This window comes from Lontra canadensis, unplaced genomic scaffold (assembly GCF_010015895.1).
Source record: "Lontra canadensis isolate GAN:19392208 unplaced genomic scaffold, GSC_riverotter_1.0 scaffold31, whole genome shotgun sequence".
NCBI classification, from domain to species: Eukaryota; Metazoa; Chordata; class Mammalia; order Carnivora; family Mustelidae; genus Lontra; species Lontra canadensis.
The window spans coordinates 3,468,861-3,490,921 of record NW_022631025.1 but is presented as its reverse complement, the minus strand read 5'-3'; the positions used below and the strand labels follow the sequence as shown (position 1 = coordinate 3,490,921).

Here is a 22,061-nt window from a genome sequence, read left to right as displayed (position 1 = left end):
ACACGGTGCTACCCCTGTGACCTGTCCGTCCCCGACTTCCTCATAGACTTTCTCAAATCTGGGGTTAAGAGGAGGATTATCTGGAGGTGAAGTGGGTAGTGTCAACAGCCTGATCCCCTCGCCCCCAGACAGCTGAGCACAGGAGCATCTTTGCTGTGCGGACACCACCAGCGAGGGCGTGGAAAAGCCTCCGCTGTGTGCCCCGGGGTGGGGTAGAGGGGACAAGGCAGGTCCGTGTGTGCTGGAGGAAGGCCCTTGTTAGCGGCTCTGGTACTGACTTCCTTATACTCGTGTGTTCCTTGTGTGCGAGGCGCTGCCCCTGGGGGACTCTATGGTGACCCCCTGCCAGCAACAAGGCCACCAAGGTTCAAAGAAATCCCTTGTTTCTAAAGAAGCGTGCAGGGCGGGATGAAGTGGCCGCTGCTGGAACCGATGCAAGAGCTCACGCTCTGAGCTTTGTAGGGTTCAGCGTCTTCATGCATTTACCTTCGTGGGGGTCACGGAGCTGCCCCGTGACAAGGGTGCTCTTCTGACCGTGCACGGGCCCCCTCTCAGCTAGGGGACCCCACTGCTCAGGCCTGCTGGGCCCCCTGAGGGTCCCAGTGTTGTGTGCCCACAGGTCTGTGCAGCCCACGAGGCAAGGTGGAGGAGGCAGGCAGTGGCCTCCATCGCCTCCACCCCCGGACGGAGCTGTTAAACCACCACAGGCCGTGGTGCAGAGGCTCACGGGGGCCTGGATGGTTCTCCAGCCAGTCTGGCTGCATTTTCACAGAGGAGGCAGCTGGGGAACCAGTGAACTTGGGTGTGTGACGATGCGGAAATGCGAAGCCGCTGTCTTTGGTGACCCGTGTTGCAAAACCAGCAAAAGGAAGTTGTGTTTTGCTGTTGCCTGAAGTCAGCCCCGGGCAGAAGCGCACGCTCCCAGGGAAGGCAGGTGAGTGGTGCTAGCTCCGGGGTCTTTGCCAGCCACCAGAGCCTGTGTTGAACCTCCAGAGGCCACTTTTGGGGACAAGGATGCTCTGAGCAAGAGCAGCTTGGGGTGGTGGCTCCAAGGCCGGAAGCCATGCAGTGGTGGGTGAGTGGCACGTCCATGCTCCTTTGGCTCTCGGGTGCCCGTGGCTTGATTTGTGAAGAGCCAGCAGCAAGCGTGCCATCGGTTGGGACAGCACTGGCTGTCATCTTGGGTGCCTTGGACTCCTGCTAAGATGAACTGAGCCCTGGAGGGGCCAGGGTCTGAGGCTGACCCACATCAGGGTGACCCCCACGTGGGCCCAGCCTGCGCACCTGTCACTGAGGCCCTGGGCAATGTGGGTCTTCCTTTACCTGGGCTGAGGAAGGGTAAGTGGTCCACATGGTCGCTAGGGGGCTAGGCCTTCCCACAAAATATGTGTTTCTGGAAGGTTCCTCTGTAGTCAGATGCAGTTGAGACACTGATGGGGCTTGGCTGTAGTGGTTACCGGGGACGAGGACACCCTGGGATGCCCATAGCACCGACTCCGGGAGGGGGATGGGGGCGTCGTGGGTGGCAGTGGGGTGGAGCCAGATGCCACTGTGTTCTGTAGAGTGGGGGTGCGTTCAGGGGCACAGCTGTACCCAGAGCACTTGGCTCCTGGGACCGTTGGGGCTTGCAGGCAACTGGCTGAGTGCTTGGCCACTCCTGAAGGAGAGGAGACAGAGGGAGCTCTGGGCCTTGGCCTGCACACTGCCCAGCTGGGCCCCACTCAGACCCTCAGAGCCTGACAGTTCGCTGGGGCCAGGCGGGGCTGGGCGGGGCCGGTGCTCAGGGAGGAAGTGGTTTGGCTCCAGCTGGGTGTTTGCAGGAGGCCAGAGGCCCTGGTTCCGCTCCTTGTGTTTGACGTCTGTCTCCCCACAAAGGCCAGTACCTCTGAAAGTTCAGGGGCCCCGGAGCTGGACAGGACTGTGTGCTCTGACACACAGAGGCCTGATCCTTGGTTAGTCTATGAAGGCCAGAGCTCAGATGGGGGGCTAACGGAGGCCTTGAGGACACATGGGGCTTTGGTGTCCTGAGCCCAAGAGCCCAGGGACTCAGAACAGTGACAGGGGTGCAGCTGCTGGTCTCAGCTGGGATGCTAGGAGCACTGGCCTCTCCACATCCTTCTAGGTGGGCTCTCATGACCCCCACTGACAGATGAGCAGAATGAGGCACTTCAGTAAAGGGGGTGATGTGGAAGTCAGACTGTGGGACAGATGTGAAACCAGCCCTGAATGGAGCATCACTCACTTGCACAGTCCCCTGGGCCCACAGCTGGGAGACCCATCCTGGCTCCAACCCCAGAGTTCTACCTCCTCCGTCTCCAGGTACCTGTCTCCAGATGGCTGGGCTGATTCTCCTATACCCTGCTACCTCTATCTGTCTGGGATGCTGTTCCCTCTGCCTGGGACGCTGTTCCCTCCATCTGGGGTCCCACGTATGGTGGTGATAGTTGGTCACCAGATAGGCATGCAGTGAGGAGAGCGGTGATTAACCTTTCCAGTTGGCTCTGGGGGTTCCGATGGGCCCCCATGAAGCCCACATATGCCCAGGACCTGCGGCTATAGCCCCTACAAGTGTGTGGCTTTGGGAGGTTGAACCTGAGGCCTGGTCTCCCTTTCCCGCAATAACCTAGTAGGTCACTGTGCAGTCCAATGAGACCTATACTCGAGGGGAGGCATCCCCCAGGGTGGCAGTGAGAGTGACCCCAGGCGGGGGTCTGGGGGCAACAGTGGAAGTGTATGTGCGGAGCTCCCCACAACCCCATGGCACTGACACCTGGGGTGGGCAGCGCCAGGCTGCATGCACACAGGCCAGCCCTGGGAGCATGGCCAGGATCTCTGCAACTGGAAACTTTTGGAAGGTTCTTGTCTGGTCGTTTCACTAGGTCTTCTGGTGAACATCTCAGACTTAAGCAAAGGTGAAGTTGTGTGGGGAGCCCGGGGCACCAGCAGTCGGCCTGGGACCCCGGGGCACCAGCAGTCGGCCTGGGACCCCTGCCCCATGCATGCAGCCCAACAGTAGGTCACCCAGCAGGTCTCCAGAGCTTCGAAGGCCCGCCCAGAAGCAGCTGGGGCTGCGGCACAGCTGGGTACCGTGTGGGGACCTGTTTGTCCACAGTGGACAGTGATGCGGTGCCTATATTTACAGTCTAGGTGATGGCGAAATAAACGCAGAATCGGAAATACAAATAAAGCACACGAGAATGCGAGTGTTAACAGTAGAAAATAAAATTAGGAAGAAAAGAAGAGCATTAAGTAAATGTAAAAGTGAAAAGATTAAGTGGAAGCAGCTCAGGCGGTCAGTTTTGCAGGCCCACCGGGTCCGTGCACGTGCTGTCCTGTGTGCTGTGAACCCTCATGCCATGCAGCCTGCGTGCCGTGCAGCCCTGCGCGCGTACGTCCTTTGCACTGTGCACCCGCGCACCGTGCACCTGCGCACCGTGCAGCCCCATGCGCGTGTGTCTTGCATGCCGTGCTCCCGCACACCGTGCACCTGTGTGCCATGCAGCCCCATGCGCGTGTGTCCTGTGTGCCGTGCAGTCCCATGCACGTGCATCCTGCGTGGCCTGCGGCCCTGTGTTGTCCCGTGCACCTGCGGCAGCTCTTCTGTCATGGCTTCTTGAGGAGACGCAGTGCATTTCGGGGCTTGCTGTCTGGGAGCTTCTGGTAAGCTAGCGTTGAGCACACAGAGTAAGTACTGTGCCCTGGCGCAGCCTCACCAGGTCCTGCAGGATGGAGCCGGTGACAGGGACCTGGGAGCTTTCAGGTGTCAGTGGCTGAAGCCCACCAGCCTGGCAAGCTGTCCTGGCGGTGTAGGTCTGCTGGGCTACCAAACACGTAGGATGTGGGCAGTTCGGGACCAGGGCTGTGCCTGCCTCAGGCTCTGGGAACCTTTGCAGGACTGTTATTTCCCTTTTTAGGCAGGAGAAAACTGAGTTTCAGCAAGTGCAACTTGTCCCTGTGGCCTGGCTGGTGAGTGGCAGCAGCCCATCACTCTGGTGCAAAGCCTCAGACCAGCTGCTCGACCACCTCCCCGCATCCACACAGGAGGACCCATGATGCCCCTGTTCGCTCTAGGGAGGGGGGCACGTGGGGGTGCCGCATGGAGCATGGGCTGCAGTCTAGCTCCTTGGGGTCTGTCAGCGCCCCTCCCTGCCCCAGTCCCTGCTCTGTTTGAGCCCCACCCTCCCAAGGGCCAGGTCCTCGTCAGAACTCTTGTCTCAGGGGGGTGCCAGGGGTTTCCAGGGTGTGCAGAGGAAAGGCCAGGGCCCAGGCAGGCAGTAAGTTCTAGGCATTTCAATCACTGTTGTTTTAGCCGTCAATCACACAACTTCTCATGAGAATTTTCTAAAACACATTCTTTTTTTAAGCTGTTTATTGGTGGTAGAGTACACGTAACATAAAATTTGTCATCCAAACAACTTTTAAGTGTCCAGTGGCAGTAAGTGTTTGCATGTGGTGCCGCCGTCCTCACTGTCTGTTTCCAGAATGTCCTATCTTCACAAACTGAGACTGCGTCATTAAACACTACTGCTCCCCAGCCCCCGGCGCCGCCATCCACTCTCTGTCTCTGTGATTTGACGACTCCAGGGACCTCACATGGTATCTGTCCTTCTGGGATGGGAACTCAGCCTCGTGTCCTCAAGGCCCGTCCATGCTGTGGCAGGTGTCAGGATGTCTTCCCTCTTGAGGGCTGAGGAATGTTCCATCACCAGTATGTTCACGAGCTGTATATGCGTCCCCTACCCCGGCCGCTGGGGCTGCATCCCCCACTAAGCCCCCCGTCCGCTGCTGTGAGGAATACTGCTGCGCTCGGGGGTGGGGGTGCATGTATCTATTCAATTCTCTGCTTTCAGTTCTTCTGCGAGAAGAGCATTCTCGAGGACGGGTGTTGGGATTCGGTATTGGAAAGAGAGCTGCATCTCTAAGAAAAGGTGCAGCCCCCCCCCAGGATCCCCCACTGGGGCCATCCCGCCCACAGGCCACTGCCCACACAGGCATCCCAGCGCCACAGGGGTAGGGAGCGTTTATATCCTTTTTGGTTTTCTATAACATCTAAGTTTACTAAAGAGGATGGGTCACTCCATCAGCTGTTGAAGGCGTGGTAACTTTAAGTGATGGTGTGAGCTGATGAGGGCATCCCAGTACGCGGGGATGGCGCTGCGTGGGTCTGCCTCCTTTTTTCTGTGCTCAGCATGCCCTGCAGCCTGTCCGCAGGTCCCGCCGACCCCGACTGCATCCCAGAGCACATGGCACCCCACTCTCAGTGCCCGTCTCCATGTGCTCAGCAGAAAGGGTGGAGACCTCAGGCTGAGGCCCCAGGACAAAGGTTGTGCTTCTGGAGCCTGACCCTGGAGCGCAGCAGCCCCGGGTCACAAGCCTTTCTCACTGCTGCATGGCCTCGTGGATTCTGCAGCCTTGTCTCCCCACCTGGACCTGTGTGCAGGTAGTGCAGGTACCCCTGGTGTATTTTCAGGCTTGTTCAGGTGACCTATTGCATGTGAGCCGCCACTCGAGCGTGGTGGGGAGAGAGCAGCCCCACTAAGCACTGTCCTCTCGCACAGTCCTGAGGCTGGTGCTGATCAGGGTGGGACAGTTTCAGAGGCCAGCCAGAGGTGGCTGCCGTCGGTGGGAACCATACAGGGTGCCAGGTGCCAGGCAGCAAGAGACAGGAGGGTGGTATTTCTAGTCTGTGTGCTGCCGAAGTGAGCACAGGAGGGTGGTATTTCTAGCGGGGGTTCCCATGTTGCTCCCAAGGAGGGGACACCTGGCAGCAGGTGGGGTGGGGCCATGCTCGGCCTTGTGGTCCATGCGCAGGAGCGTCCCTGCCTGTCTCGGGCAGCCACCGGGCAGTGTCAAGGCTCCAAAGCCACTTACATGGTCCAAACACCCTGGACGTTTAATTTCTCCATCCTTTTCGAGTACCCGAACCTCCCCCAGGCTCAGTGTTAGGGCTTTGATGCTGGGCGGTGGCACCCTTGGGTGTCAGGGGCCCTGGGCCCTGGCTGTGTCCTGCCGTGTTTGTAGCTCCCCTGCAGTTTGGAACTCAGCTAGGTGACTCAGCGTTTCTAAGGTGAGAGCAAGGGCTGGGTAGAGAAGGCTGACCACAGCTCCGGAGTTCCTGTGCTCACACCCACCCCCACACTGGCCCTGGATGTGGCAGTGTGAACTAGGATCAGCCTTGGCTTCCTTGTCTGAAACACAGGACATCGCACACCTTGGTGTCTGTAAGTGAGTATCCAGAAGTGCTGAGCATAGCTCCTGGCACATGGTGTGTGTGTGTGCGTGTGTTACGGAAGCACATGTGTAGGTGTGAGCATGTGTGCATTTGAGTGTTCCCTTCCCAGTGCTCCCTGCTCCCCCGTGTGGTGCAGAGGGCAGGTGGGAACTTGGCTGGCCTTCCCTAGTGCTGACCTTGGACTTGGAAAAGCAGCAGGGAGACCAATCCCCAGGTGAACAAGGGCATGGGCTGCATCCCACACTTTCCTGAATCCGATTGTGGGAGCAGTGGTTTCTGTTGTACCCCACACTCTGCTCCCTGTGGGATGTCTTTATGTTGAACTTTGGGCTTTCCCGTCTGACTGAGCTGGTTCTGCCGCCCTTGGAAGAAGAGTTGGTCATGGCTCAAGGTCTCCAGGGGATGGGTGCACCCCAGTCCTCTGGGTGAGAATGACCATGTGGGCACCAGGGCTGCCAAAGCTTCCCCAGGCTGTGGGGTACCACCTGTGCTCTGCCTGACCCCTGTCCCTTCTGTAAAATTGGCACTCGTGGGGAGGGTCCTGGGTGGCTCAGTGGCTTGAGCATCTGTGTTCCACTCCAGTCATGATCTCAGGGTCCTGGGACTGAGCCCCATGGCTCAGCAGGGAGCCTGCTCCTCCCTCTCCCTCTGTCCCTCCCCCTGCTTCTGTGCTTGCTCTCTTGAGCTCTCTCTCTCCAATAAGTAAATGAAATCTTTTTTTAAAAATGGCACTTGGGGAATATCAGCTGGGTAAGTTGACTCACGCCTGAGGCATCGCCGTCTGGGCTGTATACTGAGACGGAGGACGGCACACGTGCAGAGCGCAGACCCGAGGTGCGACACGTGTGCGTACCCGTGACGCAGTCTCCCTGGTCGACACAGCGAGCCCGTCTGTGGTCTCTGACCACAGGTTCACATGCGTCTCTGGAACTCTGTGTAGCCAGAAAGGCGGGTGTATACCTGGTCTTGGGCGGGTCGGCATCTGCCGTGCTCAGGGCTCAGCGTTGTGCAGAGCCTTTTCGTGTCCCCAGCGTTTGCTAGAATTCACCCTGAAGCCTTTGGAGCCTGGAGCTTTCTGTGTGGAAAACTACTTACAGACATTTCTCGTGCTCCGCGTTGGTTGAGACCCTTGGCTCTGTGGGTTTACAACTTCCGTTGACGCAGGAATGCTGTGGTCTGTATTCCGCAAACCCTTCCCGCCACTCCCCTGTCCGGAGTCCGGTCCCGCCTCTGTGTGCTGCGGGTCATTTGCTCACATCGCTCTGTCCGTCTGTGTGTGCTTCAGCATAGGTGGTGCTGTCGCTGTCCCCCCAGACCTGCTCATTGTCTCCAGCGTCCGGACGTCCCTCTCCCGCAGGCCTCAAGCTCTCGCTGGAGGCTTCCCCTCTGGAGGCTAGAGGTGCGGCTGCCCTGGCTCGAGCTGCTCTTGAACGCCGTTCGGGGAGCCGTGACGCTGCTAGGAAGCAGGTGGGCATCCTGGGACCTGAGCAGAGCTCCCCATAGGGTGGACCGTGCCCCCCGCCCACCGGTGGGGCCCAGCTTTGCCCTGCCTGTGCCTGGCCACTGCTGTTCCCCCAGCGGCTCTTGCTCAGTCTGATGGTGCCCTCCCACGTGTGCCAACCATCTTCAGGGACCCTGCAGGCCTCGGCGCCCTGACAGGGCTCTCCTGCCGGTGCTCTGCCCGTGACCTCCACCTCCTTGGTCTCCTGACCTGTCCCTGGGGTCCATGTGGGGCTGGATCCACGCAGGAGCGGGATGCGACGGAGGGTGCACCACTCTGGTTTCCACCTGTTGCGGACGCTGTGCTTCGCTGTGTGGTGGGGGCGTGACCAGAAGCAGGACCCCTGAGGGTTGCCAAGGCTCCCCTGGGGCCAGACACCGCACTTGACACTCAGAGGCTGAGCGTGGGGCCCGCATTCCAGTGGCACGTCTGCAGGGCTCTGTCGTGTCTGCGTGCTGGGACCTTGGGTTTACCTCCTGTGCTATGAGAGGAATGCAGTAAAGCAAGTACTTTCTGTTTCAAAACCTTCATGTTTCTCCCCATGAAGCTCATCAAGAACAGGGCAGGGGCCTGTGGTGCATGTCGGCCTCCTGCTCTGGCTTTGGGGCCACTCAGAGAAAGGTCCAGCCCTGAGCAGTCTGGCCCCATGGGAAGGGGGCTGTGCAGCAGGTGTCGTAGGCGGAGTCCGCCGTCCCAACGTGGAGGCAGCATGCCTGGAGGTCTTCCTGCCTGCGAGGTGCCGAGGGGCAGGCTCTGGACACCTTTATGGCTCTGTGTGAGGGCGAGATGGACGGTTCTTCAGCCGGGTTTGCGAGGGAGGAGGGCAGCGTGTGCAGAAGCTGTGGGCTGCTAGGCTGGTCGTGGGTGTGAACCCTGGACACCTGTGTTTGCAGGTGTCAGGAGGGAGCTCGGTGGGGCTGGGAGGTGCCCTCTGGCCCTCTGCACACTGGGTGGGACTCTACCTCCCCCAGGAAGGGCACCACGGGTGGGGACGGTCAGTTCTGGCCTGGAGGTTTGGGCCAGACCCCCAAAGTTGTCCCTATGTTCTGGCAGGAAGCCACGTGCTCCATCTGCCTGTGGCCTATGACTTGTCCAGGGCTGGCCACGCTGGGCGGGGCCACAGAGATGCCCTTCCACCTTCTGCCTTTGGAGCTGGCTTGACACCCGGCCACCGCGGGTGCCGGTGAAGGCAGCTTTCATGCTCCTGTCGTGTTGTTTCAGGACCCCTGTGTCAAACCTGCTGGACAGGAAGGAGATTTGCAGCCAGCCTCCCAGCCCCACTCATGCTTACGGCCTGAGGCAGCCAACCCAGACCCCGTACACGGCCCGCAGGGAGCCAGGTGTGGAGCCCTCCCTGGAGACCAGGGTGTCAGGTGAGTGGAGTCAAAGGAAGAGTCTGGAGAATGTCGATCTCTCCTGGCCTTATCCCCCCGGACACTCCCACAATGGTTCTCGCCTGTTCCGTGAGGGTGTCCAGGAGAGGCGGGCCTTGAAAGCAGCCATCGACTCCAGGGTGCTTTGTGGGGGAGGGGTGGCATCTGGGACAAAGCCCTGGCCTCCCTGGGCTGGGGTCTCTGGACAATGTGGGTCACAGTGATGCCACAGAGGGGGCCCCTCAGAACCACATCCCTGGGGCAGAGCACACAGATGACCGGCCCACCGTGCTCACCACGGTTATTTCTGTGGGTGTAGTTTAAACGTGTTGTGCAGCAGGAGGCTTCACGCTGTGGGATTCCTTCCCTCTGTCTTCCCCTTCTTACCTCCCTCTTCTCTTCCCTCTCTGTCTCTTTTCCTTTTTTTTTTTTAACATAGAAAAAATTTACTTATTTTTAAAATAAAATGCTTCCCATTTGCCAATCCACAAAGGCCTGTCTGGACAGGACCCAGCTGGAGCTGTGTGGGCTGTCCCCACACTGCCCTCTCCCACCTCCACCCTTCTCTGGGTGGACATGCCTGGGGGCTGCACTCGGGGCTGCATGCAGGGGCTGGTCCGTGCCTGCCTGGCACTGACCCTGCTCATTTCCCCCCACAGGCAGCCCTCCGGCCAGCTCCCCCTGGAGCTCAGGGAGCTCAGCTGTGACAATGGAGTCAGGAGGGGGGGCCTCAACAGCCCAGCCCCCCATTGCTGCCTTGGGGGAGCTGAACTCTGGGCCTGGCTGCTCTTCCCGGGAGCTCCCGAGGGCAGACCCAGGGAAGCTCCAGGCACTGCCACTCGGACCTAGAGCCCACAGCAAGGACTCTGACCCTGGGAGCCCCCGCAGCCCAGCTGCTGCAGGGGATGGCCCCCCGGATACAGGCCCCTCGGGGGAGCTGAATGGTGGTGCTAAGCTCCCCAACCGGGACAGCGGGATCGACAGCCCATCCTGCAGCGTGGCTAATGAGCAGTTCCCCTGCGGGGAGGGCAGCGAGGCTGGCCAGGGCCCCACAGTCCTGGGGCTGCAGCTGGACGGAGCCCCAGAAGGCAAGGCCCTGCAGGAGGTGGCCGATAGCGACGTGGGCGAAGGCAGCGGTGAGGAGCCCGACCCCGAGAACAGCCCCCCAGGAGACCTTGCCGACCTGGCCAAGGTAGGCCGCCCTCACATCCTGGGGTGGCAGGGGCTCTTCTGAGGGTTCGTGAGGTCAGAGAGGCCCGGTGGTGGGTCAGCGGAGAGGGCAGGGGCTCTGGCTCCCCATGTGACGACCTCCCAAGCCTAGGTTCCACGTCCTCACGGGGGTGCAGGGGCCCCACACCCAGGACTCTGGCCATAGGTCTCAGCGCTCACGGAGCCACCACTACACCCTCCGTCAGGGCTGGCTGCCCACCTTGCAGAGCCCCTGTGTTATGAACAGGGAACCAAGGGTCACCATGGGGGGTGGCAGGGGTGGGAAGGGAGCAGGCATCCCGGGAAGCAGATGTGCCCACGCCGTGGTGGGTCCGCTGTGAGAGAGCCCCTTTGCGTCCCGACAGCACCCTGGGCTCTGGGGTCTGCACTGGGGTATGTGGGGACAAGAAAATGAAGCAGAGGGCCTGGCCCAAAGACATGGCCTGTGCGAAAGGGTCCCACAAGCGTCATAGGAGGAACCCGATCTACTGGCCTGGTGGGGACAATCCTGGCTAAAGGGCCCCGTGACAGCAGACAGGTCTGGCAGACGAAGGACAGCCTTGTGCCCGCACTGTAGTGAGCTAGCTTCAAGGGAGCGGGCAGCTGGGAGTCATGTTTGAACGTAGGTTTTGTTATTACTTGGGTATGGAAACACTGAGAGGTCAGGGTGCGTCGGCCATTGAAAAGATAGTTCGTTGCTTGCGGTTCATATGAGGAGGAGCAGGCCAGGCCCTGGGGCCACACGGGAAGCACCAGAGTGGGTCAGGAGGCAGAGGGGGTGGAAACTGCGCGCAGGCCGGTCTTGTTTCTGTGGGAGGGAATAGGTGAGGCAGGGTGAGCAGGTTTAGGACTGGCAAGCCTGAATGACTTGGCGCTGCATAGAAGCTGTCCACGGTGTGTGGCAGCTGGTTCTGAGAGACCAGGGCGGGGGGGCCCGTGAGAGCCCACGGAGGTGCTGGGGTGGCTCTGCAGGGGCCAGTTTGCGTGAAAGGCACAGCGCGTGGGTCAACAAGGACCTGAGATGTGCAGATGCCCTACAACGTAGAAACTAAGTGATGTGGTTACTACGTGCCACACCATCAGTGGCTCTCAAGGCATGCTCAGGGGGAGCTCCGCTGGCCTCCCGTCTCCCAGGTAGTGGGGGGCAGGTGCTCACCCCAGGCCTGCTCCCCGTCTGCCCACGCAGGCTCTGGGGGAAAGCCCATGCCTTCATGTCTGCAATACGGATGTGGGTCTATGTGCTCAGTCAGTCTCTGGCCTGTCCTCAGGGTGACCCTATGCCTCGCGTCCCCCACCCAGGGAGCGGAAGTCAGCCTTCGTCCTGCGGTGGAAGTCCCATTTACTGGTGGTTCTGTCACAGGGGAACAGTGAATGTTGTCAGAGGCTGCTTCTGCAGTGACCCAGGTCATCACAAGTGTTTCTCACGGGTGTTGAGTCTCAGAATAAACCTCCCCTGGTCCTGGTGTCCAATCCTCTTCTGTACCATTGAGTTGGGTTTGCTGGTGTCCTGTCAAGGACTTCTGCATCAGTCTGCGCCAGGGTCGTCCATCTCCAGGGTCCTTCCATCTCCAGGGTCCTTCCCTCCAGGAAGGTCTTTGCCTTGCTTTGGTGTCAGGGCAGTGTTGGCCTCAGAGCTCAGACGTGTTGTTTCCTTGTCAGTGTTTTGGAAGCACTTGAGAGAGATTGGTATTAATTTTCCAGTGAACCCAACTGGTTCCAGGCTTTTCTTTGTCGGCAAGTATTTCATTGCATATTCAATCCACTTACGCCTTCTTGGTCATTCAGATTTCCTATTTCCTCATGTCTTCAGTCTTGGTGTATTTCTAGGAATTTATCCGTTGGTCTGGGCTGCCCAGTTGGCTGGAGTGTAATTGTTCGCATCAGTCTCTCATGATCCTTTTTATTTCTGCGATGTCGGTTGTAATAGTTCCTCGTTTATTTCTAATATTACTTATTTGAGTTTTCTCTATTTCTTAGTTAATTTGGCTAAAGTTTTGTGAATTTTGTTGATCTTTCCAAAAAACAACTCAGGTTGATTGATTTTTTCCATTGTTTTTCTGTTCTCTGTTTCATTTATCTCTGATCTGATCTCTGTTATTTCCTTCCTTCTGACTGCTCTGGGTTTAGTGTGTTCTCTTTCTAATCTCTTGAAGTGTGAAGTTACCTCATTGATTTGAGATCTTTCTTCCTTTTTCACACACACATTTACAGCTACAAACGTTCCTCCAAGCGGTGTTTGCTGCGTCCTAAGTTTTGGTGTTTGTATTTTCATTTTCATTTGTTTCAAGCTATTTTCTAATTTCCTTTGTGACTTCTTCAATTCTTCTTGAAGACTGTGTTGTTTAATTTCTACCTATCTGTGGGTTTCCCAGTTTTTCTTGTGCTGTTAATTTCTAGTTTCATTCTACTGTGACTGGAAAAAATACTTTATGTGATTTCAATCTGAAGTTTGTTAAGGCCTGTTTTGGGGTCTGATATATAGACCATCATGGAGAATGTTCCATGTGCACTTGAGAAGAATGTGCCTTCTCCTGCTGGGTGGGGGTCTGCGTCTGTGTGTTTGTTCATACCCTCGTTTCCTCACTGGTATTCTGTCTACGTGTCCTGCCCAGTGTTGAAAATGCAGGACTGAAGTCTCCTGCAATCACCATGCTGCTGTTTCCCCTTTAATTCTGTCAAAGTGTGCTTTCATATATTTAGGACTTATGAGGTTTGGTGCATAAATATTTGTTTAAGCTTTTTTTTTTAAGTCTTTTTATTAATTTAAGTCCTTTCTGCACCAAACATGGGGCTCAAACTCAGGACCCCGAGATCAAGAGTTCCACACTCTCTCTTTCTTTCTTTCTTTCTTTCTTTCTTTCTTTCTTTCTTTCTTTCTTTTTTTAAGATTTTATTTATTTATTTGACAGACAGAGATCACAAGTAGACAGAGAGGCAGGCAGAGAGAGAGGGGGAAGCAGGCTCCCCACTAAGCAGAGGGCCCGATGCAGGGCTCGATCCCAGAACCCTGAGATCATGACCTGAGCGGAAGGCAGAGGCTTAACCCACTGAGCCACCCAGGTGCCCCAAGAGTCCCACACTCTTTCAGTGGAGCCTGTCAGTCACCCCTGGTGCATAAATATTTCTAATTGTTTTATCTTCTCAGAGAGTTGGTCCTTTTATCATCATATGATGTTCCTCATTATATCTGGTAGCAGTTTCTTATTTACAGTCTGTTTCGTCTGATATCAGTGTGGCTGCTCCTGTTCTCTTTTGAGAAGAGAGAGTCCGTTTGCATGCCCCATCTTACCCATCCTCCACTTCAGCCTGTGTGTGTCCTTAAATCTAAGGTGTCTTGTGCATAGCATGTGGTCAGATGCTGTTTTTTAAATCCATTCAGCCAATCCATGTCTTTTGATTAGGGAGTTTAATCCATTTATGTTTAAAGTAATTATAGGGAGGGATCATTGCTATTTTGATAGTTGTTTTCCACACATCTTGTGGCTTTTTTGTCCCTTTCTTAGAGCCTGCCTTATTTTTTATTGAATTTTTATAATGGTATGTTTTGATTCCCTTCTCGTTTCCGTTCATGTATATTCTATAGATATTTTGCTTGTGGTTACCATTGAAATTACATAAAGCCCCTTGAAGTTAGAGCCTTCTGTCTTGCACACGGCTGGCCTGTTTCCAGGACTTTCAAACTCTGGTGCGGGTCATGACAGCACTCCCAGTTGGGCAGACAGAAGCCAGCAGTCCCTCAGGAGGCCCCCAGACACGTCAGAGCCCTGGATGTGAGGCTCACTATCTCATTTCCATCCGGAGCAGGACCTCCAGCCTAGGGACTACATTCCACGTGGGCCATGCTCTGCTGCCTGGGGAGGGACACGAAAGGGCGTGCCAGATGCTGCCTGGTTTCCCAACATTTGCTGGAATCTCTTCTTGGTTTTACCATGATGTGGAGCGATAGCTTCTCAGCTCTCCTCTGGGTTCTCACAGAGGGATTCTGCTCCATATGTTGTTGGAACCATGTCTCTGGGGAAAGGAGGGTCTGTAGCATTCTAGTCTGCCATCTTGCTGACAGCAGGCCACAAAATATTTTGATGTGGCTGCTGTAGCTGCTCTGTGGTCAAGGTCTCAGGAGGGCAGAGTTGTATCTGGGATGGTTGGGGGGGGTTGGCAGGAGCTGTTGTGCCTTCCCCAGAAACCTCCCTGAGAAGTCCATCTGTGAGAACTGAGCCCCTTGGCCCAGTGCTAGTGGCCTCCTCTGGCCCCCAGGCCCCCTGGTTACCCCCAATGTCAGACCCGCCTCCCCAGGGACCTGTGGTTCCTCTCTCTGCAGTGCTCCGAGCCCCCGAAGCTGCTCCACATCGCCCAGGAGCTCCTGCACACCGAGGAGACCTATGTACGGCGGCTGTATCTGCTGGACCAGGTAGCCCCCCAGGGCTGGGGTCCCGCCTCTGTGGGCTGCTGGTTTCAGAGGCAAAGTCCCTGTCTCTTAGCGCTGGCTGGCCCTTCCAGCTGGAGTATGAGGGCCCTCACACTGAAACTCAGGCCACTGTGAGTCTCCTCCACAAACTCCTCCTTTTTGCTGTCTGAGCCTGGGGCTCTGGGACCAAGGTCCTGTCCCGTCACCTAGTTGGAGGGGTTCTTCCTGGCAGTTGCATTATCTGAGCATGGAAAGGGGCTCTGGGAAGCTTGCTGTCCCCAGAGCAGCCGGGGTTCATGAGCACAGGAAGTAAACCTCTGGTGGACACCCAGAGTTCTGCCAGGTATCGCGCCCATGTGTAGGTCACAGAGCGGAGAAAGGAAATCCGGACCCTCCAGCTCCCTTGAGAGGTGGGCAGAGGCGGGACAGCAAGTCCGCATCAGCCGAGGGCCGTGTCTGCCTCCCGCGCAGTCCTTAGCCATCAGTGAGCTGGCTTTAAAACCATAGGTCTGAGCCCGTTTGATGAAGCGGAGGTTTGTTAAGAAAACAGGAGCCCTCCCCGCCAGCTCAGCACCCACTGTACGGGCCTCTGTACCCCCAGGTTTTCTGCACCCAGCTGACAGAAGCCGGCATCCCTTCGGAGGTCACCACGGGCATCTTCTCCAACATCTCGTCCATCTATCGCTTCCATGGGCACTTCCTCCTCCCCGAGCTGCAGACGCGGATCACGCAGGAGTGGTGAGCGTGGCCCCTGGTTCCTGGCCGCTGGGTCACGGCAGCTGTGTGGGATTCTCGTGGTCAGCCTCTCCGTGCAGAGTCTGTGTGCCCGAGAGACACGCAGGCACGGGGCGGGGTGGGGGGCTGTCTCACGGGTCCTGGCTCCTTCCCTGCACGGACCTGGGGCAGCGCTGACCCACAGTGTCCCCACACCTCCGCTGCTTCGTCTGCACTTGAAAGCTCCTGTAATCCCCGCTCAGGCTCTGTGGGGTCTGTGAACACCAAACAGCAAGTAAACGGACCTAGCAGGTCTGTTTTCCCTCCTCAACATACTCCGCCTTTGCTTTGGAGACTGAGGCGTTCCCCTTCCCAGGGCACTTTGGATCCTCCGGCTGCCCCCAGGGGCTGTCCTTCTGTCCCTCTGCCGCGTCTGCTTGTTCTTCATGGAGCGCCGGCTCGACTCTGAGTCTGGAGAGTAAAACATCACAGGCGTGGCCCTCCACCTGCCACTGTCCACTTCGCATGAGTCCCCTACTCTTCCCGGCGCTGCTGCTTTGCTCTGGGCTGTCTGCTCTTTCCTCTCTTCTCCCGCCTGGCTTTGAGCCAGCGCCCGGTCTCCTGCGGCATTGGGTGCGTCGGGAGCTCCGCCCCTTCGCTCCCCGAGAGCCCCTTCTCCAGCAGCAGCCAGGCGACTGAGGGTGCAGAGGCCAGGAGCCTTGACTCGCGGGCGTCCCCTCAGTTGCCCAGCCCAGTGAGCGTCCCTGTTTGTGGGTCTTCATGAGGAGCTCACTCCCCCTGCAGAGCAGGTCATACTGTGTCCCTAAGCCCATCGGATTAAAGCCCAGGGCCCAGCTGACCTTCTGTCCACACTTGCTAAAAATGGGTTTTCTCCTCGAGACCGCAGAGAGACTTCTCGTGCACAGACCACAGGGAAGAAGGCCCATCCGCCCGCCTGCACAGGCAGCCCACCCTCCAGGGACGGTGACCAGAGCGCGTTCTCATGATGCCACCCTGGTGGCTTTTTGCACACACCTCCTTGCTTTTTGATGATGTCTTAGGGTCACTTCCCCTTAGAACTGTGGTTCAAAGGTTAAAGACTATGGGTATATTTTAGGCTTCTTGAAATTTATTTTCAAATCCCTGTCCGTGCCAGGTTTATTACTAACCCGCTGCTTTCCAATGAGATTGCCAGCGTCCACTCATCCCATTGTTCCTGAAATTTGCTCTCCTAAGGGGTGACATGGGGCTTCACAGATTCTCTCTGATGAGCGGCCTGCCATTTGAGCGGTTGTGTCCCGGCTGGCACCCCTGGCCTGGAGCAGCGGTCCTGTGTCCGCACAGTTGGAGAGCCCATGGGATCCTCTCGTTTACCTCCGTGTAACACGTGGTTCCCCCCTACATGGTACCAGGGAGGAAAGTAAGGCTCAAAGAGGGTGACCAGTTTGCCCACCATCACACAGCGCTGGGAGTTGGGCCATTACCCCATGGATTCTGGGTGACGTCCCTGTCCCACCCTGGCCCCTCTGATGACCTCTCTCCCCCAACAAAGGGACACGAACCCCCGGCTCGGGGACATCCTGCAGAAGCTGGCCCCGTTTCTCAAGATGTATGGCGAGTACGTCAAGAACTTTGACCGGGCCATGGAGCTGGTGAGCGCCTGGACCCAGCGCTCCCCGGTGTTCAAAGACGTAGTCCACAGTATCCAGGTAGGCCAGCTGCCAGCACACGCTGGGGTCGTGGGAGCGTGGGGAGATTCTGGGAAGCCTCAGCCCGTGTCCTGCTCTGCTGAATCACTCCGGGACACAAGTCCTTGTTGTCCTTTCAGGGGACGGGGAGCGCCTCCGAGAGGGTGTGTGGTCTGTATGGTCACTGTTGTTGGGTGGACTCTGGATCCCAAGATGACTGTGACTCCCGCCTCTCTCCAAAGTCCCCTCCTCCCTCCGTGAACCTACCGGCCTGTGGGGACCTACTCATCCCCCTGCTTTCTCTCTTCCCACAAACAGCCCCTTCTTGGGTCTTCAGTGCAGCTTTTCCTTATCAGTTTGCCAGGATTTTACACATTAAGAATGTTTTTTATTATCTGTCCTGTATCTTACAAGTTATTTTCCCCATTGATTTTTATTTACAACATTGTTTACTAAACAAAATTTTTAGTTTTTAAGGAGCCACCTCTACCAGTTTCTTTATTAAAGTGAAGTCTTTTTTTTTAAAGATTTTTAAATTAAAAACAACTTTTTAAAAAGATTTTATTTATTTATCTGAAAGAGAGAAGCAGGCTTTCTGCTGAGCAGGAAGCCCCATGCGGAGCTTTGTCCTGGGACTCTGGGATCATGACCTGAACTGAAGGCAGATGCTTAACTGACTGAGCCACCCAGGCGCTCCACATTCACCAGTTTTTAAATAAAATAATGGTTTTATTTTTTTTAATTTTTTAAAAAAATGGTTTAAAAAATCTTCAAAGTAATGCTTATAAATGTATTTCCTATCCCGTGATTAGATAATTTTTTTTCTAATGTTATGTCTTTGTTTAAAAAAATTAGAATTGCTATTCCAGAATAGTTTCCAGGTGGGTTGTGGTGTGAGGTAAGAGTCCAGTTTTCTTTCTGTGAATAGTTAGCTACTTGTCCCAATATCCCGTGTACCCTGAGCACCATGCTTGAACGTCACATACCGCATCTGTGCACACACACTATACATACATGTGTGTGCCTATGTGCATTCCCACGGACACATGTTCCTCCTTCTGCGTTTCCCCCTGGTCCTGTGGCCCTCGGGTCACCCAGGATTTCCTAGTGTGGAGTCCTAGATGCCTCTGTGTCCCTGCTCACAGAGGACAGTTCCAGTCCTTCCTCCTTTAGCTCCCTCACCCCTGGTCGGGCCAGCCCCAGCTGTGTGCACAGACTGCCCCCTCCAGCCTCCCAGGCTGTGCCTGTGGCTGAGCCCCAGCCCTGAGTGACCAGCAAGAACTAGGAGCTCACACTGCCTGTGTCAGCACCACTGGCCGGAGCACTGGGAGGCTGGAGGTCTAGGCAGGTGCAGGTGTGGGGGCCATGCACTCCTGCTGGGGCACGAGGTGCACTGTGGTTTCCTCTCCCAGAAAGCATGTGCCCCCGCAAAGTGTGTCCCTCATGGTTTTAGGAAGTTTCTTGCAGGGAGATACTTTGGAATTCCATGAATGTCCGGTTCCTGGTCACCCCTGATTAGCCTCCCGCAGAAGGGTTGTTTCTGTGATAGATGCCAACGGCGCTCCTTGGGCCCTGTCATGTCAAGGGCACTTGGAGCTCCTTCAGGCTGGAGGCTGTTCTCTTGTGAGCCCTGAGTGGCACGGGTAGCAGGCAGGGAGAAGCAGGGGGACAGCGTAGCCTCCAGCAAACTCAGGGTGAAGGCTGGAGCATCTTAACCAAGGAGCACATGCCTGGGCACCTGCAGGGAGTGGAGGCAGACAGCAAGGGCAGGGGCCCCCAGTGGGACAGCACTGAGGTGGCAGAGGTGGCCGTGCAGTGACTGAAGGCCAGGGTGGGGGGCGGGGCACGAAGCCCGAGCACCCACCCCTGTGTTAAGGGTCGCACTTCCATCAGAGCACACAGCCACACTCAGAGCAGCTTCTCGGCAGGGCCGCAGGTCCCCCGTCGTAGTTGGGAGGCCAGTCCTCCCTGGTGTCCAGGGAGGGAAGAGACCCAGCCCCCGGCACCCGAGTAAGCGATCGTGCAAGTGAACGTGGGGTGGGGGGTTACCGGGGAGGGAAGCCTTCCCGTAAGGATGAGTTCTTTCCCCCCGAGGACCTTTATAAAAGCCTACACGGGGGTCTGGGTCCTTGTTCCATTGTTCAGTCTCTCCAGGCCTCGGTTTACCCTGCTGTAATGTAGTCTGCAGTCAGCAGAGTCCAGGTGCCATGGAGGCCAGAAACGGGGGCCAGGTCCACACGTGTTTCTGCAGGTGCCACGTGCTGCCTTTCTCCCCCACAGAAGCAAGAGGTGTGTGGGAACCTGACACTGCAGCACCACATGCTGGAGCCCGTGCAGAGGGTCCCCCGCTACCAACTGCTACTCAAGGACTATCTGAAGAGGCTCCCAGGAGATGCCCCCGATCGGAAGGACGCAGAAAGTAAGCCAAGCAGCCACCAAGCCACGTGGGAGCTGGGGCCCCTGCTGGGAACCCACAGGGAGAGAGGAGAGAGAGATAGACAGGGACAGGGACAGAGTGGGGCAGATTGCCCAGTGCTCCCTAAGCACATCTCAGGAAGTAACTGCAAGGGAGAAACCGTCCTGCCCCCACTGCCCTTAGAGGGGGGGACCCTGGTTCTGGGGAGGGAGCTGCTGATGCTGGCAGAGGTCAGGCCCCAGGAAGGGCCTCATGGGGCTGGGGGCGGCTTGGGGAGTGGGATGCCAGCCCCAGCAGACCCCCTCACCAAACGGAGTGTGTCTGCAGGGCCCAACCCAGGGCCAGGTCTCCTGACACCCACAGGGAAGGGTGGGAGCAGGGCAGCCCCTGGCGAGGCGGCAGGCGCCCTGCAGCCCGACTCTGCGTCTTCCTCCTGCAGGGTCCTTGGAGCTCATCTCCACTGCTGCCAACCACTCCAACGCTGCCATTCGGAAAATGGTGAGTGTGGAGCTTGTGGAGGATGCCCGAGGGCCCCACAGCAGGCACACCCCGCATGGACAGGAGAGACAGGCCTGCTGGTTCCTAGCTCTATGGCTCCATCTCAGCCGGTGCCTGTCTCCACCAGCTGCTGTAACAAAATCCCACAGACAGGCTCTGGCCACACTGTGTATCTCGCAGCTGGGTGCCAGCAGCTTCTGTCCCCTGCTTCTGAGCAGGCAGAGCATGTTGTCTGATGTCTCATCAGGGTTGTGACCCCATCATGGGGCGCCCACCCCCAAGACCATGACTTCGTCTAAGCTTCACCTCCCGAGGGCCCCCGCCTCGGGACACAGCGCAGAGGTGGAGGGGACAGTGTCCCCTGTTGTTGTCCCCCTGTTTTTGTAATACCTCCAAAGCCCATGGTCTGTGGATCAGGGAGTTCTCTACGGTGGCCTTGTCCCTTGCGTGGCCTGCACGGTGCCTTGGCAGAATTTCTAAGTCCTTGCCCAGGACTATAGATCAAGCCATTTCACAGTAGAATCCAGACTCCTGGATTTCCTGAGAAACCCTGTAAGTCCCGCCCCACAGCCTGTGCCTTCAGCCCTTCTCCAGGCCGCCACAGTCCCCACCCACCCCGGTGTCTCCCAATCGTGAGATATGTTTATCTTCACACAGGCACTGCTGTTTTTTGAGAAGAAAAAAAGGTGAAATATCTGTTTGACCCCACGTCTCTCAGTCATGAGAAGTGAGAGGCAGGGACTTGTTGTAGCATGGCCGTTGCTGTGTGCGGCCCAGTGCTGTGTTCTCCTTAGGTGCCGGTCCCCAGGTTTGCTCTGGGGCCCCAGGACAGACCAGCCAGAGATTAGGCCCATGGTGGGGTATCCACTGCAACCCAAACAGGTCATGGTTTACTCTGGGTCCTTTCTGTCAAACATCCCTTTCCACCTCCCCACGACTAAATCTCGTGGAGACGAAAGACTTGCTTCTCAGAGCTCTGTGGTCCTGAGCTCACATGGGGCCTATGGATGTTTCGGGGAGCCCCCCTGGGTTTCATCTCTGAGGGGTGTGGGCAAGGCCTGAGACCTCACCCCAGGTCTTCCCACCTGCAGCACACCTATAATGCTTCTCTCTCCTGGTCTGCTGAGGCCTCAGCCACGGTGATAGGTGGGGGGCTCTGGCATTGGGTCCCGGTCTTACCCCAGGCCATGGCCTTAGGGAGTGATCAGTGTGTGCTTGTAGGAGCCTCTTCACATGCCCGCTGGTCCCCACCCCCCTCAGCCTGGACCACTGCCCAGGCTTCTCCCAGCCTCCCCACCTGCCGTCTACTCAGTTTCTGATCCACACTTCCCCAGCTCAGAGCTTCCTATGGGGAACCTGTCTTGTTGCTCTGTGTTCAGAATCCTCTAGCCTGCTATTGCTTGCAAGGTGACACCAGCTGTCCCATGTGCACACCCGGCCCCCTAGTACATGGCAGGTGCATCCTCCCCTAGTCCAGGCTGGGTGCACACCCAGTCCCCCATACATGCAAGGCCCTTTGGCACTCCCCTGCCTTCTTCTGCTTACTCTCCATGCCAACTCCCCTTTCTGGCCCCACACGCACATCGACCACCTGTGTCTTGACCAGAGGTGAAAGGGCTAGCCAAACTAGCCTGCTTACAGGCTGTGTAGGCCGAGATTGGCCAGGTGTGAGGGCAGCAGCCCCTGTGGCATAGCAAGTCCAGGCTCTATGACGTAGACTGGTGTTACTGCAAGCCCAGCTCTCCCAGCCTTCCACTGCATTCTTTCCTCAGGGGGCTGGTAGCAACTGGTCAGGGACCATGGCTTCTGGGCTCAGAGCTGGGGCCACAGGCTGACACCCCTTTCCTATCACACCCCAGGGGCACTGGTTGGCCGCTGACCACCCCGCCAGTCTTGAGGCCAGAGGGAGAGGACCTGCAGACTTGCAGAGGTCTGGTCATGAGGGCACTGGGCCATATGGTCTAAGTGTGGAACAGGGAACCAGGCAGGGTCACCACAGGCAGTGATGACTCTGGGGCAAGAGCA

At 57.2% G+C, this 22,061-nt stretch overlaps 1 protein-coding gene across 2 annotated transcripts in view; it reads left to right on the top strand.

The window, feature by feature from the left end:
* Positions 1 to 825: 825 nt before the first annotated feature.
* Positions 826 to 22,061, top strand: part of FGD3 (FYVE, RhoGEF and PH domain containing 3) — a 34,194-nt gene continuing 12,958 nt past the window's right edge. The window contains exons 1-8 of one of the 2 annotated variants that reach the window (XM_032866454.1): positions 826 to 934; positions 8,955 to 9,106; positions 9,766 to 10,298; positions 14,634 to 14,723; positions 15,322 to 15,458; positions 16,987 to 17,143; positions 19,403 to 19,541; positions 19,978 to 20,036. In XM_032866454.1, coding sequence (XP_032722345.1) covers positions 9,816 to 10,298; positions 14,634 to 14,723; positions 15,322 to 15,458; positions 16,987 to 17,143; positions 19,403 to 19,541; positions 19,978 to 20,036 — 1,065 coding nt within the window. In that variant the 5' untranslated portion in view covers positions 826 to 934; positions 8,955 to 9,106; positions 9,766 to 9,815. Of the gene's footprint in view, positions 935 to 7,602; positions 7,700 to 8,954; positions 9,107 to 9,765; positions 10,299 to 14,633; positions 14,724 to 15,321; positions 15,459 to 16,986; positions 17,144 to 19,402; positions 19,542 to 19,977; positions 20,037 to 22,061 lie in introns of those variants that run through there. The other variant, XM_032866455.1, reaches the window with a different exon arrangement.